Source organism: Delphinus delphis, chromosome 18 (genome assembly GCF_949987515.2).
Source record: "Delphinus delphis chromosome 18, mDelDel1.2, whole genome shotgun sequence".
Taxonomy (NCBI): Eukaryota; Metazoa; Chordata; class Mammalia; order Artiodactyla; family Delphinidae; genus Delphinus; species Delphinus delphis.
The window spans coordinates 18,899,872-18,924,804 of NC_082700.1; the positions used below are offsets into that span (position 1 = coordinate 18,899,872).

General features: G+C 39.5%; 1 protein-coding gene across 4 annotated transcripts in view; it reads right to left on the reverse strand.

Moving 5' to 3' along the window:
- Positions 1 to 15,965, reverse strand: part of RB1 (RB transcriptional corepressor 1) — a 131,767-nt gene extending 115,802 nt beyond the window's left edge. For 3 of the 4 annotated variants that reach the window (XM_059996218.1, XM_059996220.1, XM_059996221.1), the window contains exons 1-2: positions 15,676 to 15,965; positions 12,769 to 12,895 (exon numbers count right to left, since the gene is read on the reverse strand). In XM_059996218.1, the coding sequence (XP_059852201.1) occupies positions 12,769 to 12,895; positions 15,676 to 15,806 (258 nt within the window). In that variant the 5' untranslated portion in view covers positions 15,807 to 15,965. The remainder of the gene's footprint in view (positions 1 to 12,768; positions 12,896 to 15,675) is intronic. The other variant, XM_059996219.2, reaches the window with a different exon arrangement.
- Positions 15,966 to 24,933: the final 8,968 nt, after the last annotated feature.

Genomic DNA, 24,933 nt, shown 5'->3' on the forward strand with positions numbered 1-24,933 from the left:
TGCCTATTTCAAACACACTGATAATAAATTGGCTAAAAAGTGTAAGTAAATAATAAGACCTCAGTGAGGTAAAATAAAAATCCTTTGTGTGTGTGGGTGTGAAAGGGGAAGTGAGGAAGGGTTGAAGGGATAGAATGAGCAAAAAATTTATCAGTGGTTATTTCTACAGAAGTGGGAATACAAAGAGAGCAATGGATATTCACTTTTCACTCTATTACTATAAAATTTTTTAAAACAAGTACATTTGAGTTTTGAATATATATGGGTGTGTGTTTATATATGAATATATATATTTTTGAAATGCTGAAAGGGAAATATAGAAATGGTGGGAGAAAATGACAAGATGTTAGTATCTGAAAAACTACATACTACGCCTTGAAAGGTGGAATTCAAAACAGTAGACAATAAGTTATAAGATTCATAATGACCACAAAATAAAATAAAATAAAATAAAATAAAATAGCTTCTCAGAAGAAGCCTAGCTAGTCTTCATTCAGAGATGAGAGTAAAATTCCTTCCATGGATCCTCAGAAAGAAGAAAATATACTGCAGTAAACAATACTGGCCAACAGTAAAAACTTTCATGAAGAAAAAGCAATTTTAAAAGTAGGAAGTCAAATTATATATTATTATAACAATTATATATAATTATATGTTAGATATATCTGAGTAGTTCATGATGAACTTTAATAATGTTATCCAACATTTATATTACGTTTAAAACATTAAATGGTAAAAAGGATAGGAAGGAAATGGTTTGATTAAATTTTTTAGAGAATAGAAGAGAAAAAACAATAAAACCAAAGACTGGTTTTTTGAAAAAACCAACAAAATAGAGAAGCTTTTAGTTAGATTGATCAAGAAAAAAGAAAGACTCAAATTAGCTAAAATTAGGAATGAAAATAAGGACATTAAGACCAACATTACAGAAATAAAAAAAGAATTATAACAGGAATGCTATGAACAACTGCATGCTGACAAATTAGATAACACAGATGAAATGGACAAATTTCTAAAAAGATCCAACTCCAAAAGAGTTGGACCAAAACCAACTCAAAAAGAAACTGACATCTGAAAAGACCTCCAACAAGGTAAGAGGTTGGATTAGTAATTTTAAAACTTCTACACAGAGAAAAGTCCAGGCTCAGATGGTTTCACTGGTGAATTCTACCAAATATTTAAAGTAGAATTAATATCAAGTCACCAAATTGCTCCATAAAAACTGAAGAGGAGGAAACATTTCCCAACTCCTTCTGTGAGAGGTCAGTACTACCCTGACACTAAAATCATACAAAGACATTACAAGGAAAGAAAATAGAGACCAAAATTTCTTATGAACATATGCATAAAAATTGTCAACAAAGGGCTTCCCTGGTGGCGCAGTGATTAAGAATCTGCCTGCCAACTCCAGAGACACAGGTTCATGCCCTGGCCCAGGAAGATCTCACATGCCATGGAGTAACTAAGCCCGTGCACCACAGCTACTGAGCCTGAGCTCTAGAACTCGCAAGCCACAACTACTGAGCCCACGTGCCACAACTACTGAAGCCTGTGCACCTAGAGCATGTGCTCCACAACAAGAGAAGCCACAACAATGAGAAGCCTGCATACTGCAATGAAGAGTAGTCCCCGCTCACCACAACTAGAGAAAGCCCGTGCATAGCAACAAAGACCCAACACAGCCAAAAAAAAAAAAAAATCCTCAACAAAATACGAGGAAACCAAATTTACAAATATATAAAAAGAATTACAGACTATGACCAAGTGGGATTTTTAGGATAAGACCCACTTTATCCTAAAAATGCAATGTTGTTTAAAATCTTAAAATAATATAATACATTATATCAATAAGGAGAAAAAAACATATGATTATCTCAATAGATGCAGAAAAATCATTTGACAAAATCCAAAATCATTTGACAAAACACTCAATACGACAGGAATAAAAGGGAACGTCCTCAACCTGACAAAGGCATCGACAAAAAGCCCACATCATAAATAATGGTAAAAGACTGAATGTTCTTCCCCCTAAGATAAGGAAAAAGACAACAATGTATTGAAGGTTCTAGCCAGGGCAATTAGGGAAGAAAAAGAAATAAAAGGCATCCAGATTATAAAGGAAGAAGTAAAACTATCTCTATTTGCAGACAATATGATCTTGTATTCAGAAAATTCTAAGGAATACACTAAAAAACTATTTGAATTAAAATATGAATTCAGCAAGTTTGCAGCATACAAAATCAACATGCAAAAGTCAACTGAATTTCTATACACCAGCAATGAATAAACCAAAAACCAAAAACAAATTCCATTTATAACAGAATCAGTAAGAATAAAATACTTAGGAATAATATTTTAATTGCAAGACTTGTACTCTAAAAACTAAAAATACTGTTGAAAAATTAAAGAATATCTCAATAAATGGAAAGACATTTCATGCTCATGCATCTGAAGATAATATTGTTAAGATGGCAATACTCCCCAAATTAATCTAGAGATTCAGTATAACCTCTACTGAAATCTCAACTGTCTTTCTGAAAGAAACTGACAAATTGATCCTAAAACTCATATGAAGAGAGAATTCTGGGAAGACAGCAGAGTAGGAAGCACTAGAAATCTGTCTCCCCACCCAGACAACAGTTGCACTGGCAGAATCTGTCGGATATAACTATTCTGGAACTCTGGAGTCTATTAAAGGCTTACAACTTCCAGGGGAAGGCAAAGAAGGTGAATGATAGTTAATTTCTGTCAATTTCAGCTCTGAACACAGTAACAGGTACCCATAGCCAACTGTCACCCACATGGCAGGCAACTATGCACATGTTCCTGGAACAGCCTGCACAGAATCTGCAGGAGCCAGGGTGTGCAGAAAGGACCCAGTCCTCCAAATTTCACAGATCTGTGCTCTGATCACTTATCACTGCTCATCACGGAAGAGCAGGCAAAGAGGTGGGGGCTACTGTTGTTGCACCTCTCCCATTGTTGTAAGCACCTCTCCCTCTAGTTGAAGTGACTGCCAGGAGATTTAAAAAGTTGGCACCTTCCCCCTACTCTTCATTTTTTTCTCTTTTTCCTCTTTTGGGAGTCAGACATTGGACTAAGACATTCAAAAGTAACCAAATAAATGGAGGAAATTAGAAAGTCACACTGCACACCCAAGAAAGGCACAGAATCAGAAAAGGCCTGAGAAGACCTTAAGTTTATACTTCAGGCTGATCCCTGGCACAGACATAGCCTACAACAATCAAAACCAAACCAAACAAAAATGAAAACAAACAAACAAACAGCAAACTCTAGGGAAGTGGGGAGAATGTGATATCAGACTTACCACATTATTAGATTCAAATGTCCAGTTTTCAACAAAAAAATGACAATGCATACAAAGAACAAGAAAGTATGGCTCATTTAAAGGAAAAAAAAGTTGGCCAAAAGAAAGTATCCTTGAAAAAGATTTCATGGCAGATTTACTAGATGAAAATTTTAAAACAAGTGTCTTAAAGATGCTCAAAGAACTAAAGGAAGATATGTCAAGAAAATGATGTACAAACAAAATGGAAATATCAATAGATAGAACCTAAAAAAGAAGTCTCTAGAAATTCTGGAGCTGAAAAGTATAATAACCAAAATGAAAAATTCACTACAGAGATTCAGAGATAGATTTGAGAAAGCAGAAGCAAGAAACAACAAACTTGAAGACAGGACAATGTACTGAGTCTAAGAAACAGAAAGAAAAAATCTGAAGAAAAGCGAACAGAGACTAAGGGACCTGTAAGACACCATTAAGTGGAACAACATATGCATTATGGGAGTTCCAGAAGAAGAGAGAGAAAAAAGAAACGGAAAATATTTTTTAAAATAATGGCCAAAATTTCCAAAATGTGATGAAAGACATGAATATAAGCATCCAAGAAGCTTAAACTCCAAGTAGGATGAACTCAAAGGGACCCATTCCAAGACATATTATAAGCAAGCTGTCAGTCCCAAGGACAAAGGGAGAATTTTTTTTTTTTTTTTTTTTTTTTTGGTATGCCGGCCTCTCACTGTTGTGGCCTCTCTCGTTGCAGAGCACAGGCTCCGGATGCGCAGGCTCAGTGGCCATGGCTCATGGGCCCAGCCACTCCGCGGCATGTGGGATCTTCCCGGACCAGGGCACAAACCCGTGTCCCCTGCATCAGCAGGCGGACTGTCAACCACTGCACCACCAGGGAAGCCCACAAAGGGAGAATTTTTAAAGCAGCAAGAAAGAAGAAAGCCATCATGTATAAAGGATCTTCAATAAGATTATCTGCAGATTTCTCATCAGAAACTCTGAAGGCCAGAAGGCAGTATTCAGAAGGAGCTGATGTATTCAATGTGCTAAAAGAAAAAAACTGTCAGCCAGGATTGCAATAGGCAGCAAAACTGTCCTTCAAAAGTGAGGAAAAAATTAAGACATTCTTAGATAAACAAAAGTTGAGGAAGATAATTATCATTACCACTATACATATCCTATGAGCAATGCTAAAAGGAGTCCTGCAGGTTGAAATTAAAGGACTAAAGTCAGTAACTCAAAGCCATATGAAGAAATAAAAATCTCAGTAAAAGTATATACATGGGCAGGACTTCCTGGGTGGTGCAGTGGTTAAGGATCTGCTTGCCAATGCAGGGGACACAGGTTCAATCCCTGGTCCAGAAAGATCCCACATGCCTCAGAGCAACTATACCCGTGAGCCACAAATACTCTGCGCTCTACAAATACCTGCGCTCTAGAGCCTGCAAGCCACAACTACTGAAGCGTGCGTGCCTAGAGCCCATGCTCAGCAACAAGAGAAGCCACTGCAATGAGAAGCCTGCGCACTGCAACGAAAAGTAGCCCCCACTCGCCACAACTAGAGAAAGCCTGTGCACAGCAACAAAGACCCACCGCAGCCAAAGATAAATAAAATAAATAAATTTTTAAAATAGGCAATTGCAGGGCTTCCCTGGTGGCGCAGTGGTTGAGAGTCCGCCTGCCAATGCAGGGGACACGGGTTTGTGCCCCGGTCCAGGAAGATCCCACATGCCGCGGAGCGGCTGGGCCCGTGAGCCATGGCCGCTGAGCTTGCGCGTCCGGAGCCTGTGCTCCGCAACGGGAGAGGCCACAACAGTGAGAGGCCCGTGTACCGCAAAAAAAAAAAAAAAAAAAGGACAATTGCAAAAGATATTATTATTGTAATAATAATGTGTAACTTCACTTTTTGTTTTCTATATAATTCCTTTACAGCCTTGGTTGTAGAAGAGTCATCTTGCTAGTCCCCGGGTCGATTTCACCAAACATCGCTCTGTATGTAGTTCTGGTTTTGATGTGTTCAAGTGAGTGAAGGTGAGCCCGTGTCCTTTAACTCCATCTTGATCTCTCTCTCCTCCCTCCGTACAGTTTTTCACAGCGGCTGCACCAATATACATTCTTACCGACAGTGTACTAGGGTTCCCTTTTCTCTACATTCTCACCAACACTTGTTATTTCTTGTCTTTTTGATAATAGCCATTCTAACAGATGTGAGTGATATTTTATTATGGCTTGATTTGCATTTTCCCAATGATTAGAGATGTTAAGCACCTTTTCATGTACCTGTAAGTCATCCATATGTCTTCTATGGAAATATGTCTATTCTGTTCCTCTGCCCAGTTTTTAACTGGACTGTTTGTTCTTTATGTATTTTGGATATTAACCCCTTATCAGATATATGATTTGCAAATATTTTCTCCCAATTGGTAGGTTGCCTTTTTATTTTGTTGACGCTTTCCTTTCCTGTACAGAAGCTTTTTATTTTGACGTAGTCCTACTTGTTTATTTTTGCTTTTGTTGCCTTTGCTTTTGGTGTCAAATTCAAAAAATCATCGCCAAGACTGATGTCAAGGAGCTTACCACCTGTTTTCTTCTAGGAGTTTACGGTTTCTTATGTTCAAGTCTTTAATCCACTTCAAGCTCGTTTTTGTCTATGGTGTGAGACAGTGAGTTTCATTTTGTGCATGTGGCTGTCCAGTTTTCCCGGCACCCTTTATTGAAGACACTGTCTTACCCCTGTTGTATATTCTTGGCTCCTTTTGTCACAAATTAATTGACCACATATGTGTGTGGGTTTATTTCTGGGCTCTCTATTCTTTTCCATTGATCTATGTGTCTGTTTGAATGCTAATCCCATTCCATTCTGATTAATGTAGCTTTGTAATATAGTTTGAAGTCAGGAAGTATGATAGCAATGATACTTAGATACAATACCAACCAAAGGCATGATTCAGAAAAGAATTTATAAACCAGACTTTATTAAAATTAAATATTTCTGCTCTGTGAAAGACACTGTCAAGATAATGAGAAGTCAAGCCACAGAATGGGAGAAAATATTGGCAAAAGATATATCTGAAAAGGACTGTTACCCAAAATACATAAACTCCTCCTAAAACTCCTCCTAAAACAATAAGAAAATAAACAGCAGATTTAAAAATTGGCACAAGGTGTAGTCACCGCTCCAAAGAAGATGTACAGATGGCAAGTAAGCATATGAAAAGATGTTCAGCATCACATATCATTAGAGAATTGCAAATTAAAACAATGAGAGAGCACACCTATTAGAATGGTCAAAATTCAAAACACTGACAACACCAAATGCTGGGAAGAATGTGAAACAATAAGAACTTTCATTAATGATACAGCCACTCTGGATATAATCTGGACGTTTCTTACAAAAATAAACGTACTCTTACCATAGGATCTTACCACAGTATCCAGCAATCACACTCCTTGGTGTTTACTTAAAGAGTGGAAAACTGATGTCCACACAAAAACCTATACACGAATGTTCACAGCAGCTTTATTCATAATAGCTAAAACCTATGAACAGCACATCCATCTTTCAGTAAATGAATGATTAAACAAACTGTGGTCCAGCCATACCATGGAATACTACCAAAAAAAAAAAAACAACGAACAAACTATTTGCAATGGGCTGAATTGTGCTCCCCCCACAAAATTCCTATGTTGCAGCCCTAACCCCAAGTACCTGAGAATGTAACTGTATTTGGAGACAGGGTCTCAAAGAGGTACAGTAAGTTGAAATGAGGACAGAAGTGTGGGCCTTACTGAATCTGACTAGCATCCTTACATGAACAGGAAATCTGACACACAAAAAGGCGCCAGGGATACGCGCACAGGAAAACCATTCCAGAACATAAGGAGAAGGCAGCCATCTGCAAGCCAAGGAGAGAGACCTCAGAAGAAACCAAAGCTGCCCAGCTCTTATCTTGGATTTCCAGCCTCCAAAACTGTGAGAAAATACATTTCTGCTGTCTAAGCCACCCAGTCTGTAGTATTTTGTTACAGCAGCCTTAGCAAACTAATATACTGACATATAACATCACTGTATCTCCAGGGAATTAAGCTGAATGAAAAAAGACAATCCCAAAGGTTAAATACTATATGACCTCACATCCAATTCATTCTTGATGTTACAAAATACAGTTAACCCTTGAAGAACATGGCTATGAACTCTGTGCATCCACTTACAGGCAGACTTTTTTCAGTAGTAAATACTATACTACTACGTGACCTAAGGTTGGCTGAACCTTCAGATGTGAAACTGCGGAAACAGAGGAACCTTGTATAGGAAGGAACTGCATATGCGGGTTGTTGACTGTGTAGAGGGTTGGCGCCCCTAACCCGCACACTGTTCAAGGGTCAACAGTATGTCATAATATCATTGAGTAAAGATCTTATTAAATGTCTATGTACAGTCAAACTGGGCTATTGGTACTGTCAAGATAATACTTGAAAAGATGATTATAATCATTGGTCACCTTTACAGAATGTTACAAAACAAACTCATCAGCTTGAAAACTAGTCAATAAAAGCAAAGAATAAAGCACTTATCCTACCTTTCCTGAATAATCTGTACTTCAGAATAAGAATAATTGATGGAGGAAAGTTTCCATTTACAGAAGAATTACTGCTAATAATTGAAAACGGAATGATAAAGTTATCAGTTCACCATTTAGCAACCCCTGATGGATCTAGTCAATGGTCATCAATAATAGCTTACATCAAAAAAAGAAAAAAAAAGAGAGAGAGATAGCAAGACATTATGTGTCTACTAACAGTCATACACAACAACATCTCTGAAGTATTTCTTCTGGAAAATATCAAACCAGGATCTGATCAGGCCTCTAGATCCATTTCTAGGAAACACAGAGAATTAGCAAATATGTTAAACAATGAAGGAGGTACAATCTGTAAAATACACACAGTAAGAAATTCCACAGGATAAACAATCCAGTTTCTTCAACAAATAAATTGAAAAAAAAAAAAGAAAGAAAAGAAAAGAAAGGAAAAGGGGGAGGGAAGGAAGACGTGAAACCAACAGATTAAAAGATTTAAGACACAAGTCAACCAATCATACTGTATGGATCTTATTTAAATCCTCATTAGAGCATACTGAAAAAAAAAAAGAACTTATGAAACAATCAAGAAAATTTGAACGCTGGATACTTGATATTAAGGAATTTTCATTAATTTTGTCAGGTGTGATGAACTGTGGTCATTTTTTTAAGAGTTCTTATTTTTTTCCCCATACATACTGAAATATGTACAGATGAAACATCATATCTGGGATACTTTAAAATAATCTGGGGTCAGGGAGAAATAGAGTTTGGCTATGACTGATAACTGCTGAAGCTGGCTAAGAGGCATATGAGAAGTCATACTATTTTCTCTACCTACTTTTATAAATATCTGCAATTCTCCATAACAAAATGTTTTAAAAAATTAATCTGAGGACTGGAAACAGAAATAAAAGAAGCTGCAAATATCCTACAACTGTAATACAAATATAACGTTCACGTACATGTTCTGAAGTGCACTTGGCTCAGCAACATCCACATACAATCAGGATACCAGCACCATCGCCAAACAGAAAGGGTACATATATTACTAAGGACTAGAAAACTACAGGTAAAGGGACCTTTCACTACACATAATTTTAAAATAGATATTCTGCTTTCTAAGGTTAGTAACAAACCCCTTCATATTTCTGCAGTATAGCTTAACTGGAATGCCTAGTATTACTCCAATTCCAAACTATTTTTTTCAATTATCTTTCTAAATATAATGACCTATAAAAATGCCTCTATCAAGGGCAATATATTTCAAAGCCCTTGAATACATACACACAAAAAACATATACAAACACACATACACACACACACATACACATGCAAAGCCCAAAGAAACTGACATTCAGACATCATTTCTGCTTTGCAGATGAGCAAACAGAGACTGGAGAATTAAACAATTTGCCTAAAATCATATAGCTACATTACAACTACAAAGTTTTTTGCTCTGAGGTCCAAGGTCTTTTCTATTCTACCACACTGTCATTCAAGACACAGAAAGAAAACCAAAATTCCAACAACTGATTCACCATAAGTCACAGTATGAAAAGCATTCCTGGCCAATTTCTTGATGGAAAGTTCCTTATTTTATTCATATGCTATAAGCAGCACGAACACAATCTAATCTTACAACAGCAATCACCTATTACATACTTACTAAACATTTATACAAGGAGAAATTTCTAGACAAAATACCACAAACCTTTCCTTTAAAAGAATTAATGTATGCTTTCATGTATGCATAAACAACTTCTTTTACTCTGAAGAACTCAAAAATGTGGATTTTAGCAAAAATACTGCATCAGAATCACTATACATCCATTTAAAACTTCAACCATTTTAACTGATTCTTAAATTTTCCTAAAAAAATATTAATGTAAGATTTTCTGCAGTAATTCTTAAGTCAAATAATTCCTCTTGCATGACCTAATATAGGCACTCATTTACACTAATAAGTGCTTTATATGCATGAATTTATTTAATCCACAAAATAACTCCAAGTTCCAAAAATCATTGTTAGTTCCCTTTACAAATAAAAAACTGAGGCTTGGAGATTTTAGGTAACTTTTCGAGATCACAGAGCCAGTATATGGTAGATCTGAGACTTGAGTCAGTCCAGTCTGATGACAAATCCTTGCTCTTAACCCATCCTCTATTTCAATAAACATTATCTATTTTCAGTTGCCAAAAAGTGCCCTAAGTTACCACATTCCTCTTCTTGTTTCAAAGAAGACAGCCAATCGCAACTAGAATGGCTGCATAGGAAACAGGTTCATTTTGTCATTCATTCGCTTCTCAGCACACACTGGCTCATATTCTCCCTTAGAAATTACTGTATAAATGAAGGTTAAATTATCAGGTCAACCCTCAAAAACTTAACTATCACTTAAAATAAGATTTCTATGCAAAAGTCTGGTGAATTATAACAGGACAACACAACATCATCCAGTCGTACCCAACAAAAAGGTACCCCAAATCCCAAAGGCAACATGAAATTCCTTTCTTGTCTTCCTCAGCACACAACCAGGAATGACTGCACATGTCCTAGTCCCCATCATGAGCTCCATCAGGAGATGAGTTTTAAAGTGTGCCAGTTCCCGTAGAAAGCAGGGACAAAGCCAGGAGGAGAAAAGGGTAGGATACAAAAGCAGTAACATTTATTCATATATATATATATACACACATATATATACACATATATATGTATATATATACACATATATATATTCATATATATGAAATGTTACTTTTATATATATAAAATATACATATATTTTATATATATATATATATATATATATATATATATATAGTATATATATATATTCAAGTCTGAAGCCCAAAACTATTAACTGCTACAGTTCAGTTAAAAAAAAAAAAAAAAGTTTTCTGTGAACGAGCCCGAAAATCTAACTACCATATTGTACTTGCAAAGAGATTTGGAACACAACCAGCTTAAAAGTTGGAAACTATCTATACTCACCAAACTCTCTACAATCAAACACCCCTTCTCAACTTTCTGAAAACTAAAAGCCTAGTATTTATGGAAGAGAGAGAAGTGAAGGACTCTTTAACGGCATGCACAGAAACAGCTCTGTACATGAAGTACCCAAATCAGTGGAGATATACATTAGGTCCTTTGGGATGATACCAATAATATCATTCATCCAAGATACTTCAAGTATTCCTTTTTAGTATGGAGTTCTTGAATATGTCTAGATCTTTGGAACTGTGAGATTTGTTTTCTCCTTTTTTTTGTTACCAGGTGCTATGGACTGAATGCTTGTGTCCCCCCAAAATTCATATGCTGAAAACCTCATACCCAATGTGATGTTATTAGGGGATGAGGCCTTCAGGAGTGATTAGGTCAGGAGGGCAGAGCCCTCATGAATGGAATTGGTGCCCTTATAAAAGAAGCCAGTAAAAGCTCCCACCCACTCTGCCAAGTGAGGCCAGTGACAACGCACTATCTGTGAACAAGTAAGTGGGCCCTCACCAGACACAGAATCTGCCAGCACCATGATCTTGGTCTTCCCAGCCTCCAGAACTGTGAGAAATAAATTTCTATTGTTTATCAGCTACCCAGTTTATGGTATTTGTTATAATAGTCCAAATAGACTAAGACATCAGAGATTTTTTTAATGGTTTTAAATAGTTATTTTTATGGGATGTACATAAGCACATTTTGTTGCATTGATCTGATCAGTAAAAAAAGACATACATGTACTCTACTACAATACTGATGAGAAAGTAAACTCATGTAAAGTGTCTGGAGTGCAATTTAGCAATAATTACCAAGAGTTTTATACATGTTCATAGCTTTTGACTCAGTAATTCAACTTGTAAGAATGTATTCTAATAATCAGAGATTGGTTCATGAATTTATTTAACAAGTTATCACAGACTTACTTTCTGCCAGGCATCACTCTTACGAATAAGGATGTTTAATCACATTATTTTACAGCTCCAAAGTTGGAGGAAAAAATGTCATATAACAGTAAGAGTTAACAAATTAAAATACATATAATGAATAAAATATTACACTACCACTGGAAACTACATTATCAAATATCAAAAAATATTTAATAACATAAGAAAATGCTCATATGTTAAGAAAAAAATTTTTTAAACAAGATACAAACCTATATGTAACTACATGTACCTACATATAACTACATGTATGGGATCATACATGTAGTTATATACAGTATGCTTTAGATCTTATTAGTCAGGGTTCTTGGTTAAGTTACTTAACCTTGCTCTACTTCAGTGTCTTCATCTATAAAATGAAGGTTTTACATTTTACATGTAAAATAAAGATTTTATATTTCACATCTTAACGGATTGTCAAATGGGTTCTTTGAAAAGTGTTTATAATATTCCCCAGCACATATAAAGCATCAATAATTATTTGCTGGTGGTATACACATACAGATGCAAAGAAAAAATGGAAGAAATATTTCAAAATATTACCAAATATCCTGAATTCTAAGGCAATCAGGAAATTTGAACACTATTATGAGATACTAAAAATTATTTTATAAGATATAAAAAATTATTTTATGAGGTATAAAATTATTTTATGAGGCATTTTTTGTTTTTTAAAAAGTCTTTATAGCAGACAGAAGTATTTATGAGTAAAATATGATACCTAAAATTTGCTTTAAAATACTTTGGTGGGGGGCCTACATGGAGAGTTTTGGGTTCTTTTTAATTTTTAATGTTATCAGAAGTAAATTGCCCCTGGGTAATAGAATTGTTACTAGCTTTGCTTTATATTTTCCATTTTCTAAATTTTCTACAGTGATTAAAAATTATTTTTAAAATTAGAAAAATGTTTTCAAAAAATTTTAAGACAATCCTTACCAAGACTCCATCCACAGATGAAACTTTCTCCCAAGTTAACCAAGCTCTTTCTCTGACATGATCTGGTATCCTTAATTTCTGACATAATGCAGTAAAATCAGGTTCTTCAGTTTCTTCAAACTCAAGCCTACCAAATGAAAATATACATGTAATAGGCACATACTTACAATCAAATTAATTAAATATTTGTTTCAATATTTTGCATATAATAGCACTATCCTGAAAGAAAGCACCACTAAATACTTTAGGATCTTGTTTATCTTTGAAAAAAATTACACTTAGAATTTAAACATATGTTTATCTTCTTCGGTCTTTCCAAAACAAGAATACCACACAGCGAAAAATGTCTGCTGGTCTGGTGAATCACATACTTTAGAGCAGCAAAATAGCCTTGTGAAGGAAAGTAAGTACAATAGCTAAAACTGTTTGGGAAAGCTGGGATGATACTAGCCAAGAGGAAAGCCTTAGATAATATTACAAAATCAATTCAATATCAGTAACTTTGCTAAAATACAATCAATGTTTCATTTAATCTACCTACTAGTATTTCTTACATGATGACCAAATTCAGCCTTTTCTTCTTGATCTTTCTTAACCAAGACAAGCAGTCAAAAAATTCTTCTTGCCTAATTCTTTTTCATTCACTTAACGTCTATTTGACATCTAATAATAATAATAGTAGTACGAGGCATAGCTTACAGTTTTTTAGTATTTGCTATGGCCCCATACAAAGTACCCTGGATGAAGGTAGACGGAACCCCACATCAGCCCTATTAGGTAAGTACTCTTATTATCCTTGTTTTACAGATAAGTACCAAATCAGAAAAGTTAAAAGTACTCACCTGAGATCACAGCCAGTAAATGGGAAACCCTGATATAAACCCAATAACCTAACTCTATAATCCATGCCCCTGACCACTATTCCAGACTGCCAACCCTACTTCGAAACATAATTACCTTTTGGTTATCTCAAGAATGAAGATGGTATGTTGTTCCTAGTGATGGTTTCCCTTACAACTGTATCACTTAAGCCAGAGATAATACAGTAGCAGGAAGACCTCAACTCTCAAAGTAGACATGGGCTCTGTCACTGGAAATGCAGTTGGACTGGGCCCTGAATCCATCCCAAGTAAGTTTCTCGGCTTCAGATTGCCAGGCAGTGGTTCTATCCTTGTTAAGTAGTTAACCTGTAGAGTTTGATAGCCCATGCTAAGGAAACATTTTATGGGTAAGGATAATCAAGAACAGACTGCATGGTTTTGACTTACAGGAGAATTTTTGATAGTTCCATCATTTAAAGGTATATAAAATACAGTTTTGCAAAATAAAAGAAACAAAGTCTCTTTTCCCAGGTGATGGCCAGAACTTCAATATTTCTGGTTACCCTACAATAATCAAGAATGCTTCCAAGCTCTGTGGATAACATGGGGTTCTTTACAGTAGACTTCACTGCACTTTATAAAGGGAAACTGGAAAGTACTGTATATATCAGTCTAATCAGAAACGAATGTCTTCTCCCAGAACATCCCTGGGCTTTTTTTTTTTTTTTAAACTAGCGAGAATGATTTTTAATTAATACATAAGACAGTCTAAATATATGCATTTCGAATAGCTTTTCACAAGCCATTTCCAAAGCCCATTCCAATCTTTAACAATTTGTCCCGAATTCTGTTAGTGTCTGGGGAGATGAGAGAAATAGGACTTGCTGATAGACTAGAACTGCAGGAGGGAGTACTGAGGGACAGAAAGGTGTCCCATTCCCTTGAAACTAATGTGTAGTCTCAAAGTAGGGCTAGTGCTGACAATAATAATGACAACTGTATTCGTTCAATCTTGGGTTCTAACCATAAAGCATCACAATCAAGAAAAATAAGCTGCTGCAATATATATCTCCTTGTCATATTCTGCTGCATTATCATGGACTTGCTTAAATTTAGAATCCACTTAGGAGAAAAAAAAATAATTCCATATGAGCACAAAAACACTAATTTTGTACTCAAACAAACAAAACAAAAAAGGAGGACACCAGGATCCTCGCTGGCTCAAAGCCAAAACGCAAAATGGAAGAAATAATGAGGCACGCTGAAGCAGACTAACATGAAAGAAGAGTTTTATGCAACGAGAAAAAAGAAAAAGTTTAGAAACTTTCAAGCTCTTGGGCTAAATGTCTCACAATATTTTTGCCCATGCACCAGTTCCTCTAAAGAGTTATGTTCCACCGGTCACTACCGATGGCTGTGAATCCTCACGTACTGAAAGCACTCTTCTAAGGGAACGCCATAAAGCACCTCAGCCGAGTTTCCTGGGGGCAACTGACACCCAGGACCCTGCGCTTCACGTCCGATGGCATCTCTGCAGCAGCGTCCAAGGCTTTTCTGGCTGGCCTCTCCCAGGACTGGGCTTCAGATGCAGCTGCACGCCCAGAGGAAAATACTTTCCAACTGCTGCATCGCAGGAGACCAAAACAGAAAATCAAATGACCACCGGAGGACTACAAACCTCAACATGAGAAAAACCTCTCCAACAGGCACCAGTGGTTTTTTTTTTTTTTTTTCCGTTTTGCATTTGATGGGGTCTCGAAATCACCCGCCGCCTGCGAGACTCCAGTCTTGCGGAGGAAAGGCGGCACCTGTCACTTCGCTCAGCGACCCGAGCCCCACCCGCCCGACACCTGTCAAGCTGGAGCCGAGACCCCTCCCGGCCGCCCTCTCCTCGCTCCCGAACCCAGACTCCTGTCAGCCTCCTCCGGGCGCTCCGCGGCGGTGGGGCACCGGGAGAGTCCCTACTCCTGCCGGGACCCGGTCTCCGGCGGAGACGCGCCCCCGCCTAGACGCCGCGGCGCCCGCCGACGCACCCTCCGGGCGCCCTTCCTGCGCGCCGCCGGCGGCGGCGGCTCGGCTCGCTCACCTGGCCAGAGGCAGGTCCTCGGGGCCGCTATCCTGCTCGGGGTCCTCCTCAGGAGGAGGCGGCGGGGGAGGCGGCGGGGGCTCCGCGGCGGCAGCGGCGGCTGCTGCTCTACGGGGGGTTTTGGGCGGCATGACGCCCTCGCAGGGCAGGCGCCGGCGGACGCTGGAGGAGGGCCGGGGAGGGAGGACGCGCGCACGTCGGGCACGCCCCGTCCTCTGCCGACTCCCGTTACAAAAATAATTTGAACGTCCCCTGAGAAAAACCGGACGAGCCCTCCCCCGCCCGGCAACCGAGCGCCGCGTCCAACCGCGGGAAAACGTCACTTCCGCCAGCGGCGTCACGTCCGCGAGGCTCCCGGGCCCGCCGGCGTCGGGAGGGCACTGGGGTGCCGGGCGATGCGCGGGGTGGGGGCGCGGTCGGGAGGGGAGCCCTGGCCTGGGCCCAGGCGCCCGCCCAGAGGCAGCCGCAGCCGCCTGAACCTGTCTCTTCCCGAAACTCGCCCTTCCAGGCGTGGGTTCCGGTAATGGGACGCTACCCAGCCTGGTGGGCGAGCGCAGGTCCCATCACTATCTGCGGGTGGATCCGGAGCTACGGCGGAGGCCCTGCCGGGAGTATCTGGAGAGCGCACCCGGGGCGGGCACGCCCCTCTGCTCCGTGGGCGGTGCCCTCCCTCTCGCCCGCAGTCCTACCGCCCAATCCGTTAAGCGAAGTCGTCCGAAACAAAAACAAAAACTTCTGGAACACCTCTCAGGAGCTGAATTTTGCCAACCCTTAGGAGAGACCAAGTATGGGACAGTGACTGGCCTTTTAGAGTTCTTTTGGGGAAGGGGTTGGGCAAAGAACTGATGACAGGGTGCTAAATGATTTAACAGGGGTGTAAAATCAGGAAGCACCCTCGAAATGTATAAGGGACAGCTTCAGAGGAGCAGTGGCATTTGAGTAGAAGTTTGCCCGATGGACCTAACATTTAAGGAGGACTTTGTGTACAAGGGACTGTTCTGGCCACTTTACATAATTGTCCTACTTAATACTCAGAAACAACCCTTTAAAATGAGTCGTAGTCCTATTACACTTCCCAGCTGGGAAAACAGGCTCGGAGGAGTTAATTTAACCAATATTACAGAGCTGATGGGTGATGTTAGGTGAGCCGACGCGTGTTGTGAATGAGTTGACCGAAATATTAACAGGGGAAGAAAAGTTAGTTTTTATTCTCTTTCCTAGGGAGGAAAGGGGCCAAAAGCATAGAGTGGCGTTGGCCCTGAAGGGTGGGCGTTTGAGTCTTTTACTGAGTCTTAAAGGGCAAGATGCAAGAAAGAGGGGATGGGTTGATATCTTTTCTGGTCCGCAGTTGTCACCAGGCTGGCTGTGCTTCTATAGGATGTGTTTTTTCTGAGAATAGACTTGTTGTCTTCAGTAATTTTCCAGTCCTTGGGTGTCTGAAAGAGACTTGATAGTGGCCCTTGACAGACGTTACTTTATTTTGAACAATGTTAAATGGGTTTACAGGTGGTAGAGGATTTGAACCCAGGTATATTTGACTCCACTTATCCATTACATCGTGTTAAAGAAAACACCAAGAGAGGGAAACGGCATGTGCAAAGGCACAAAGACATCAGAGAAGAGCTTGCTGGAACTACCACCATCAAGCATTGGGTTAGAAACTGTCTCTTGTCTCTTGGTACTTGCTTATAATAATAGATTGCCTAGTTTGAGCACATGTTTTTCTCTCATTGGCAGATGCTGTGGGTTGCCGGTTCAGAGCCTCTCAACTGAGGTGCTGTGAATAAAATACAGCTGTGCTCCGGTGTGAACCCCCCCCCCATCCTTGGAACAGCTGAGCAAGGCTGAGGCAGCAGCCCCAGGCAAGTCGTAGCTCTTGGGTTTATCCCTGTGTGTCGTACAATGGATTATCACTTTCTGTGTATGCCATGGTATATGCCAGAATGTGAAAAAGGGGTGGCAATCATTGGCCTGCTCAACAGCTGGTTCTGCCTAAGTTCAGAAACCCTCTCTCGGGGACTAAAATTTATCTGGTGGTAGGGTCCATGCCCAGGCCCGGCTACAGAGAGCACATACCATCACAGTGGTAATTCCACTCACCTTGCCCAGGATTAGGGTAGTCAGGAGCACAGGATCCAGTTTTGGTCTTTGCAGGATCAAAGAGAGGCTGCTGGGAGCCTGCTGAAAAGAGATACAAGGATGACATAGTTCTTCTACCCCTTAACTATTTGGAGGATGTGACACTTGCAGTTGCTGCAGCCATTGTGACTTAAGACAAGCTGACCTGAGGATGAGGCAGAAATACTAAGGATGGCACAGTAGGAAAATCAGAAAATCTGGGTCCTTGGTGACATAACTGAGCCTCTGATTTGACCAACCCTGCAGCTGACCTTAACAGAGCTGGGGTTTTCAGTTGTTTCCACCAAAAAGCATCATAACTGATAATATTGCTCCAGTGAACCCCTTCAGGATAGACAGCCATCATTGAGGTTGCCCTTAGTACCTAGCACGGTGTTGGGCACACAGTAACTGCTTGTTTGCTAAAACTGGGGAGGGAAGGGAAGCAGAGGAAAGTTCTAGGAACTGAAGTAAACTCCCTTCATATATAGATATGACTTGCTTTGTTAAACCCAACTTATCGACACCTGGGTTTACTATAATTATGATAGCTCAAGAGAGATTTCTCAATTTATAAAAGGATGTGCATTTTTACCATGGATTACTTTAACTATGTTCCCTACTATAAAGTCCTCATACCAAACTCAGAGGGAACTGAGTCAATCAACATCCTTATATTCCCCCACAGCTTTCTGTTGCACCACCAAAGAAGTGTTAGAAATTCTGCAGATTCTTCAAAGAAGTTTCCCCTGATCTTCCTCTACCTGCATAGTACTTGTGAGATTACTGTAAGACAGAAAAAAAAAGTCTTTCTTAGATTTTATACCTGGAGATAGAACTCTCTTCAGTATGAGGCCCCTTCAAAGATATCAGAATTTTTTTTTTAGTCTCCCCTAGTCTAAGAAGTCTTCCTTCGACTTTTTTTGTAAGCTACCACACTGTTTCCGTTTCTTTCCCATCTAGCTTCTTGAAAGGGTAGTCCCCATTTGTGCTCTCACTCTCCCAACTCCTCAGCCTGCCTCTCTTTGACTGTCACCACCAGCACTCCACTGAAACCACTCTTTCAAAGGTCACCAGTGTCCTAATTGTCAACTCATGGCTTCTTTTAGGTCCTCGACCTACTTGACCTTTCTTGTAGTTAACACAGTTAACCACTTCCTCTTTCTTAAAACTTCCCTAGTCTTCCACAAATCCATGATCTCCTTGTTCACCCCCTCTCTTCTGTTACTTCATAAGCTCCTCCACTAGTTCTCCCAGCAGTGCTATTCAAAGTGTGGTCCTTGGACCAGTGCCAGTCTGTAAACTGCTCGTGTTTAGTCCACAAGGAGATAAGTACAGAGGTTAAGAGTAAATGCTTAGCAGCATTTATAGGAGTTTCACATTTAAGCAATATCCAAGCATGTGATCATTGGACACCCCTCATTAAACGGAGTATAGAGTGGTTCAGATGTTCTCCAACCCGCGTGGTGAGTTGCAGGTCAGTGGCATGATTGTGTCCTTGTCATGTGCCGTAGGACCACATTAGTGCAGGAGTGAAATTTTTAAGGTTATTTTGTCAACTGTAACCCAAAAGTGAATACAAATCTTGAAAATGTAAATATTTATTTACTTTTATAACTTGTTATTTTTACAGTCATTTTAATTTTTAATCAAGCCCGTTTTTTGAAATTCATAGCCAAACTTGGGAAGTAAAATTTGTGTCATTTGTTTTTAACCCTAAATTGTAGGTGGTGAAATAAGCCTCACTGTCCTGTTTCATCAAGAAAAGACACATCAGTAGTGGGTTAGTAATAGTAGTAGTAAACCAAATAATAACCAGAGAAGTGATTCCAAGAGTTAAAGATCTGAGTGTTTGTACGAATTTTACTCAGAAATAATCCTCCATCTACTGAGCTCACAGCCATAACTCATAGTAAAGTACTAAAATCATGAACTGACTAATGAAGCAATAAAGCCATCAAATTTCAATGGCATTTACATATAAAATATAAAGAAACTAACTATGAATGTGATAAAACATTTTGAATTTTTATTTTCCATGAAAATAAACACACATAGGGAATTCATGGATCCAGAATCTATTTCTTTCATTGAAAGATAATTTAAATGTAACTATAACTTAATAGGGTAAGTCTTTGGAATGGGCTACTGATGAAGAATTGAAGATGAATTTTGAAAATAAAGCATCGTTTGCTTCATTTGAGATAAAAATTAAAAGTGAATATCTGAGCTTGCTGAAATTGTTTTAAAATCTCTTCTTGCAGGGAATTCCCTGGCGGTCCAGTGGTTAGGACTCGGCACTCTCACTGCTGGGGCCCGGGTTCAATCCCTGGTCGGGGAACTAAGATCCCGCAAGCCGCATGGCCAAAATAAATAAAGAAATAAATAAATGAAATAAAATCTCTTCTTCCATTCCCTTAAACATACCTTTGAGAGACTGATTTCTCTGCTATTAGTGTTCTCAAATACAACATAGAAACAGTTTAGATATACATTACCTCCTGCTAGTGGCATTGTCAGCAATCCAACCTAGATTAGAGGATTTAACAAGCAAGAAGCACATTCATTTGTCATGTTAAAAACTTTAAATATTGACAAACTTAAAATATTAAATACTCTCATAGTATTTAATATGAGAAATTGCCAATTCAGTACCAACCTTTTGTTTAGTTGTTATGACCATGGAATGATAGGAAATTAAGGGTGTATTAGCAATTCTCTATATTAATCACCTACGTGTACACTTTCAGTGAACAAAGTGCAGTTTCTGTACCTTTTTCTTTTATTCTATGTTATTTTTTGTTTTAATTCTGTTTTTTGAAATGTAATTTTTGTCTGTTTAAAATACATAAAGCGTGAGCTTGTGTTTGGTATGCCTTTTTTGTTTTCATTTGATTTTTCTAGTACTTTTCAAAATGTTATTTTCCGAAAGTTTATTTTTCATGAAAAATTGGAAATTAAAAGAAAGGAAAGTTCATTCCTTCACAGATAGTGTAAGATAGCACTGGCCTAGGAGATCTTCAACTCTCTTCTCTTCTTGCTCTATTTCATGTCCATGATTTAAATCACCTCCCATATGTGTGTTCTTAGATTCTTTCTGGTTTCAGGAAACAGAGACCTACTCAATTTACCTGAATTATTCAGGGTTTATGATTAGTTTAGGGGAAAAAAGTGAAAAAGACAAAAAAAAAAAAAAGAGTCCCTGCTGCTGCATTCATGTATCTTGTCATCCATCCAACAGCAGGCAATGTGAATGTTGTTATTCTTCATCTCTTTGTACTGTTCTCCTGCCACAATGACCTACTCTCCATGCCATCAGTTCACACTCATGAGGAGAGAGCATATGATTGATTTCCCTACTAAACTGTAATTTATACTAGCAGGATCAGACAACATAATTTGTGGGGCCCAGTGGAAATGAAAATGCAGAGCCTCTTGTTCAAAAATTATTGAGACTTTCAAGATGGTGACGGCAGAACACTAAACCAAGCACAAGGCCCGTCTAACATGGAGTGTTATAGAACTGCATGGCTCACGTGCCTGTAAAGCCAGGTCTGTCTGTGAGGGTAGATCTATGTCTGTTCTGCTAACTAGGGTGCCCCCATGCCTGGCATGTACCCACCACACTGAATAGTCAGTTGGGCTTGATACCAAAGGGCAGCTAATTTAGTACTATATTATTATATTAGCTTCCCCACCTTCCCTGCCCACTCCCCTTTGTTTTCACTCCCGTTTCTCTCAAATTGCCTTCACGCTCTATTTTCTAGAGAACCCAAGCTAAAAGATGCGGCATCAGGAGTGTCCTGCAGACAATCGGGATGGGATATTGGAGTTGAGTTCCTCACTGATTCTGTGGTGATAAAGACCCAGGGCATGGTAAGTGGGACCATACAGTGATATCATAATTACTAAGCTTCCCACCTGTGGCCCATTGGGGTGCAGTGCACACAGACAGTGGGGCGCTGGAACGTGTGATAGCTGTGGTGCTTGAACAGTATGGGGATAATAGGATAGAATGGATTCTGTTGATGGAATTGTAAACCTTGCAAAAGAAAATGATACCGCAGGGCAGCCAACTGTCACCTTAAAGCACCCTGAGCAAGTGAGAGGGCCTCTCCTGGCAGTGTTTTAAAAGACTGATTTCCTATAGCCTAAAGCAAACTATACTAAGAATCAGGCCTGGGACCTGATTATAAGGGCAGCAGAGCTGAAAAAGCAACTAAATGCATAGACTTGAAGGGTCTCCTATGTCCACTTTTAGTCCCTGAAAGGAAAAAGAGAGCTAAGACCTAGGAATGGGACATTTGAGTGGGTGACCCTGAGAATACTGAATCCCCCAATTCTCCCCTGTGGGACACTGGAAAAAAATTAGCAACCGGCTCTCAGGAGGGGGATGCAGGGAAGGGCCATATTTGTAGCATTTGCCAATTTCTTTTGAATAAACACTCACAACTTAATCAATTTCAAACTACCAACATAATGTCACTAAGCAGAGTTGAGAATAGATGCACACAATTGGCTCCTGAGAGTTGATAGGAGCCAGCTCGAACCCACCAGTGCCCTGAACCCTCTGGCTGGTAGAAACATCATCTCTTCTCTTGCCTGTAAATCATGCAGTGACTCCTGAAGCAAGTGGCTCTCCAAAGGGACTTGCAGCCATTTGCCAGTGTAACTATGCACTGGAAAAAAAGAAATGCCCAGAGTCTTCAAGAACTGTTAGATACAGCATCTGAGCTAACACGATACCATCCTGATTCTCCAGTTAGAATCGGGACCAATGGAATTTTGGCTCAACTCCAACTTATAGTAGGTCCAGTAGGTCTATGAACACATTCTGTGGTTAAGTCACTGAATGTATAATTAGGACAGATAACTCTTAACAAGTGGCAAAATCCTCACATTGGTTCCCTGACCTGTGGAGTACTAGCCATTATTTAGGATGGGCCACGTAGAGGTCCCTGAAACTGGCACTTATACCCCCAAGCCAGGAGAGTAATTTAGAAGGAGGACAGTATCTTAGAAAGAATTGTGAAGACTTACATCACTATCAAAGATTTAAAGGATGGAGAGTTGATGATTTCCATTATATCCTCATTCAACCAATTCTTCTGTCTGACCCCTGCAAAAATGGGATCATGGCAGATGACAGTAGGCTACCATAAGCTTGCCCAGTTGATAGCCCCATTAGAAGTTGCCATGCTTCATGTGGTGTCTTCACTAGAGCAGATCAACATGGACTTTGGCATTTGGTATAGAGGTATTACTTGGTAAATGTGATTTTCCTGAGTTCCATCAGTAGGAAGGATCAAAACCACTTTGCCTTTGTATAGAAAGGATAGGAGTACACATTTACCTTCTAGCCTCAGAGCTCTTTTAACTCTGTCCTCTGTCCTGGTGAGCATGAAAGGGCAAGTAATCTAGATCAATGCCTCTTAAGCTATCTGTGGTGAAGGACCGTTTGTTTGTTTGTTTTCAATATGCTTAAAGTAGTACTTTTGGAAATTGCTGAACTTACCTGGTACATAACTTACTGCACATGCTAATCACCACATGAGTTTGACAGTAACGAAGACGATCTGTACCCTGTTCAATAAGATGAGTCTTCTGATCATGTTCTTGGAGGTCACAGCCATGTCAAATTGCTATAAAAGACTCTAAACCTAGATTTTCAAATTTCTCAATTTATCTCACCATGAGCCAGTAACCAAGAGTTTACCATCCAGCACCAGTCTGTAGACTGCACTTTGAATAGCACAGTCTAAACGGCCTAGTAAAACACATGCATGTTGCAGAACACAAGATAGACTCTAAGGTAATCCAAGAGCTTGCCACATCAATGAAGTTTTTATGATTCCAATGTTCTGGGAATGCTAGGAATATCACCTTTAATGTAAAGAACAAGTTGTTGCACCTCTCACCTCTTACCATTAAGAGAAAGACTCATCACTTTGTGGACCTCTTTGGAGTTCGAGGGCGGCATATACTGTCTCTGGGAATATAACTACAACCCATTTATATGACTTATAATTGCTAGTGGGTGCCCAGAGACATCTCTAGATCAGGTCCAGGCTGCAGTGCAAGATGCCCTGCTACTTGAGCTGTATAATCTAGCAGATCCAGTGGGATGAGAGGTATTTGTGGTATGTGAATAAGTGATGTATAGTGTCTCTGGAAAGCCCTAGTATCAGTTATAGCCCTAAGTTTCTGGAGCAAGGCAATGTCTTCTACAACAGAGAATTACTCTCTATTTGAAAAATCAGCTGGTTTTGCTCCTGGGCCCAAATGCAGACTGAGTGCAGACTGAATGGGAGACCAAATGCCTAAGCAGTAGGAATAGCTCATGAGCTTATTATGATCCACTGAATTATAAGGTCTGGCAGGCACAGCATCAATCTGTGGTACAATGGATATGCTACATTCAGGATCAGGCCCAAGCAGAGACCAACAAGGCATGAGTAAGTTATGTGAACAGATAATCCAACTCTTATATCTCAAACCTCTCCCTCAGTTCAGTCCTTTGGCCTAAGGGGGCTCTCTAAGACCAACTGATGGAGAAGGAAAGATCTTGGACCTAGTTTACATGCACTGCTTAATGCCCCAAAGTACAGTGATGATGAGAAATCCTCCCTTGGGCAGACTTGTGAGCAGTACACCTGATTACTTCTTAAGAGGAAGAAGTGGCCTGAAATGTGGATCTACATGAACTTCTGGGCAGAGATGAATGGCTTGGCTAGTCGGTCAGAACCTGGAAAAAAATGATTAGAATGTTAGGGACAGTTTGGTCTGGAAAGCAGAATATGGATGGATCCAAGGGAGTGAGGATAAGGTGTTTATATCTTTGTGTCTCATGTTAATTTTCACCCGAGAGCATCTATCACAGAAGAGGTTCTCAGGCACCAGGTGAACAAGATGACTGGTCTTGTGGCATCAGCTAACAAAAAGATCCCATGATAGAGAGGTCATGGTGGCAAGGATGAAAGTCTTGCATGGGTCCAAAAATATGGACTCCTCACCAATTCTGACCTAGCTAGAATTCCCAACTTGCTATTTGCAGAGACCAAAACTGAGCCATTGATACGGCATTACTCTTTGAGAAGACCAGTCAGCCACTTGTTGGCAGATTGATTACATTGGACCCGT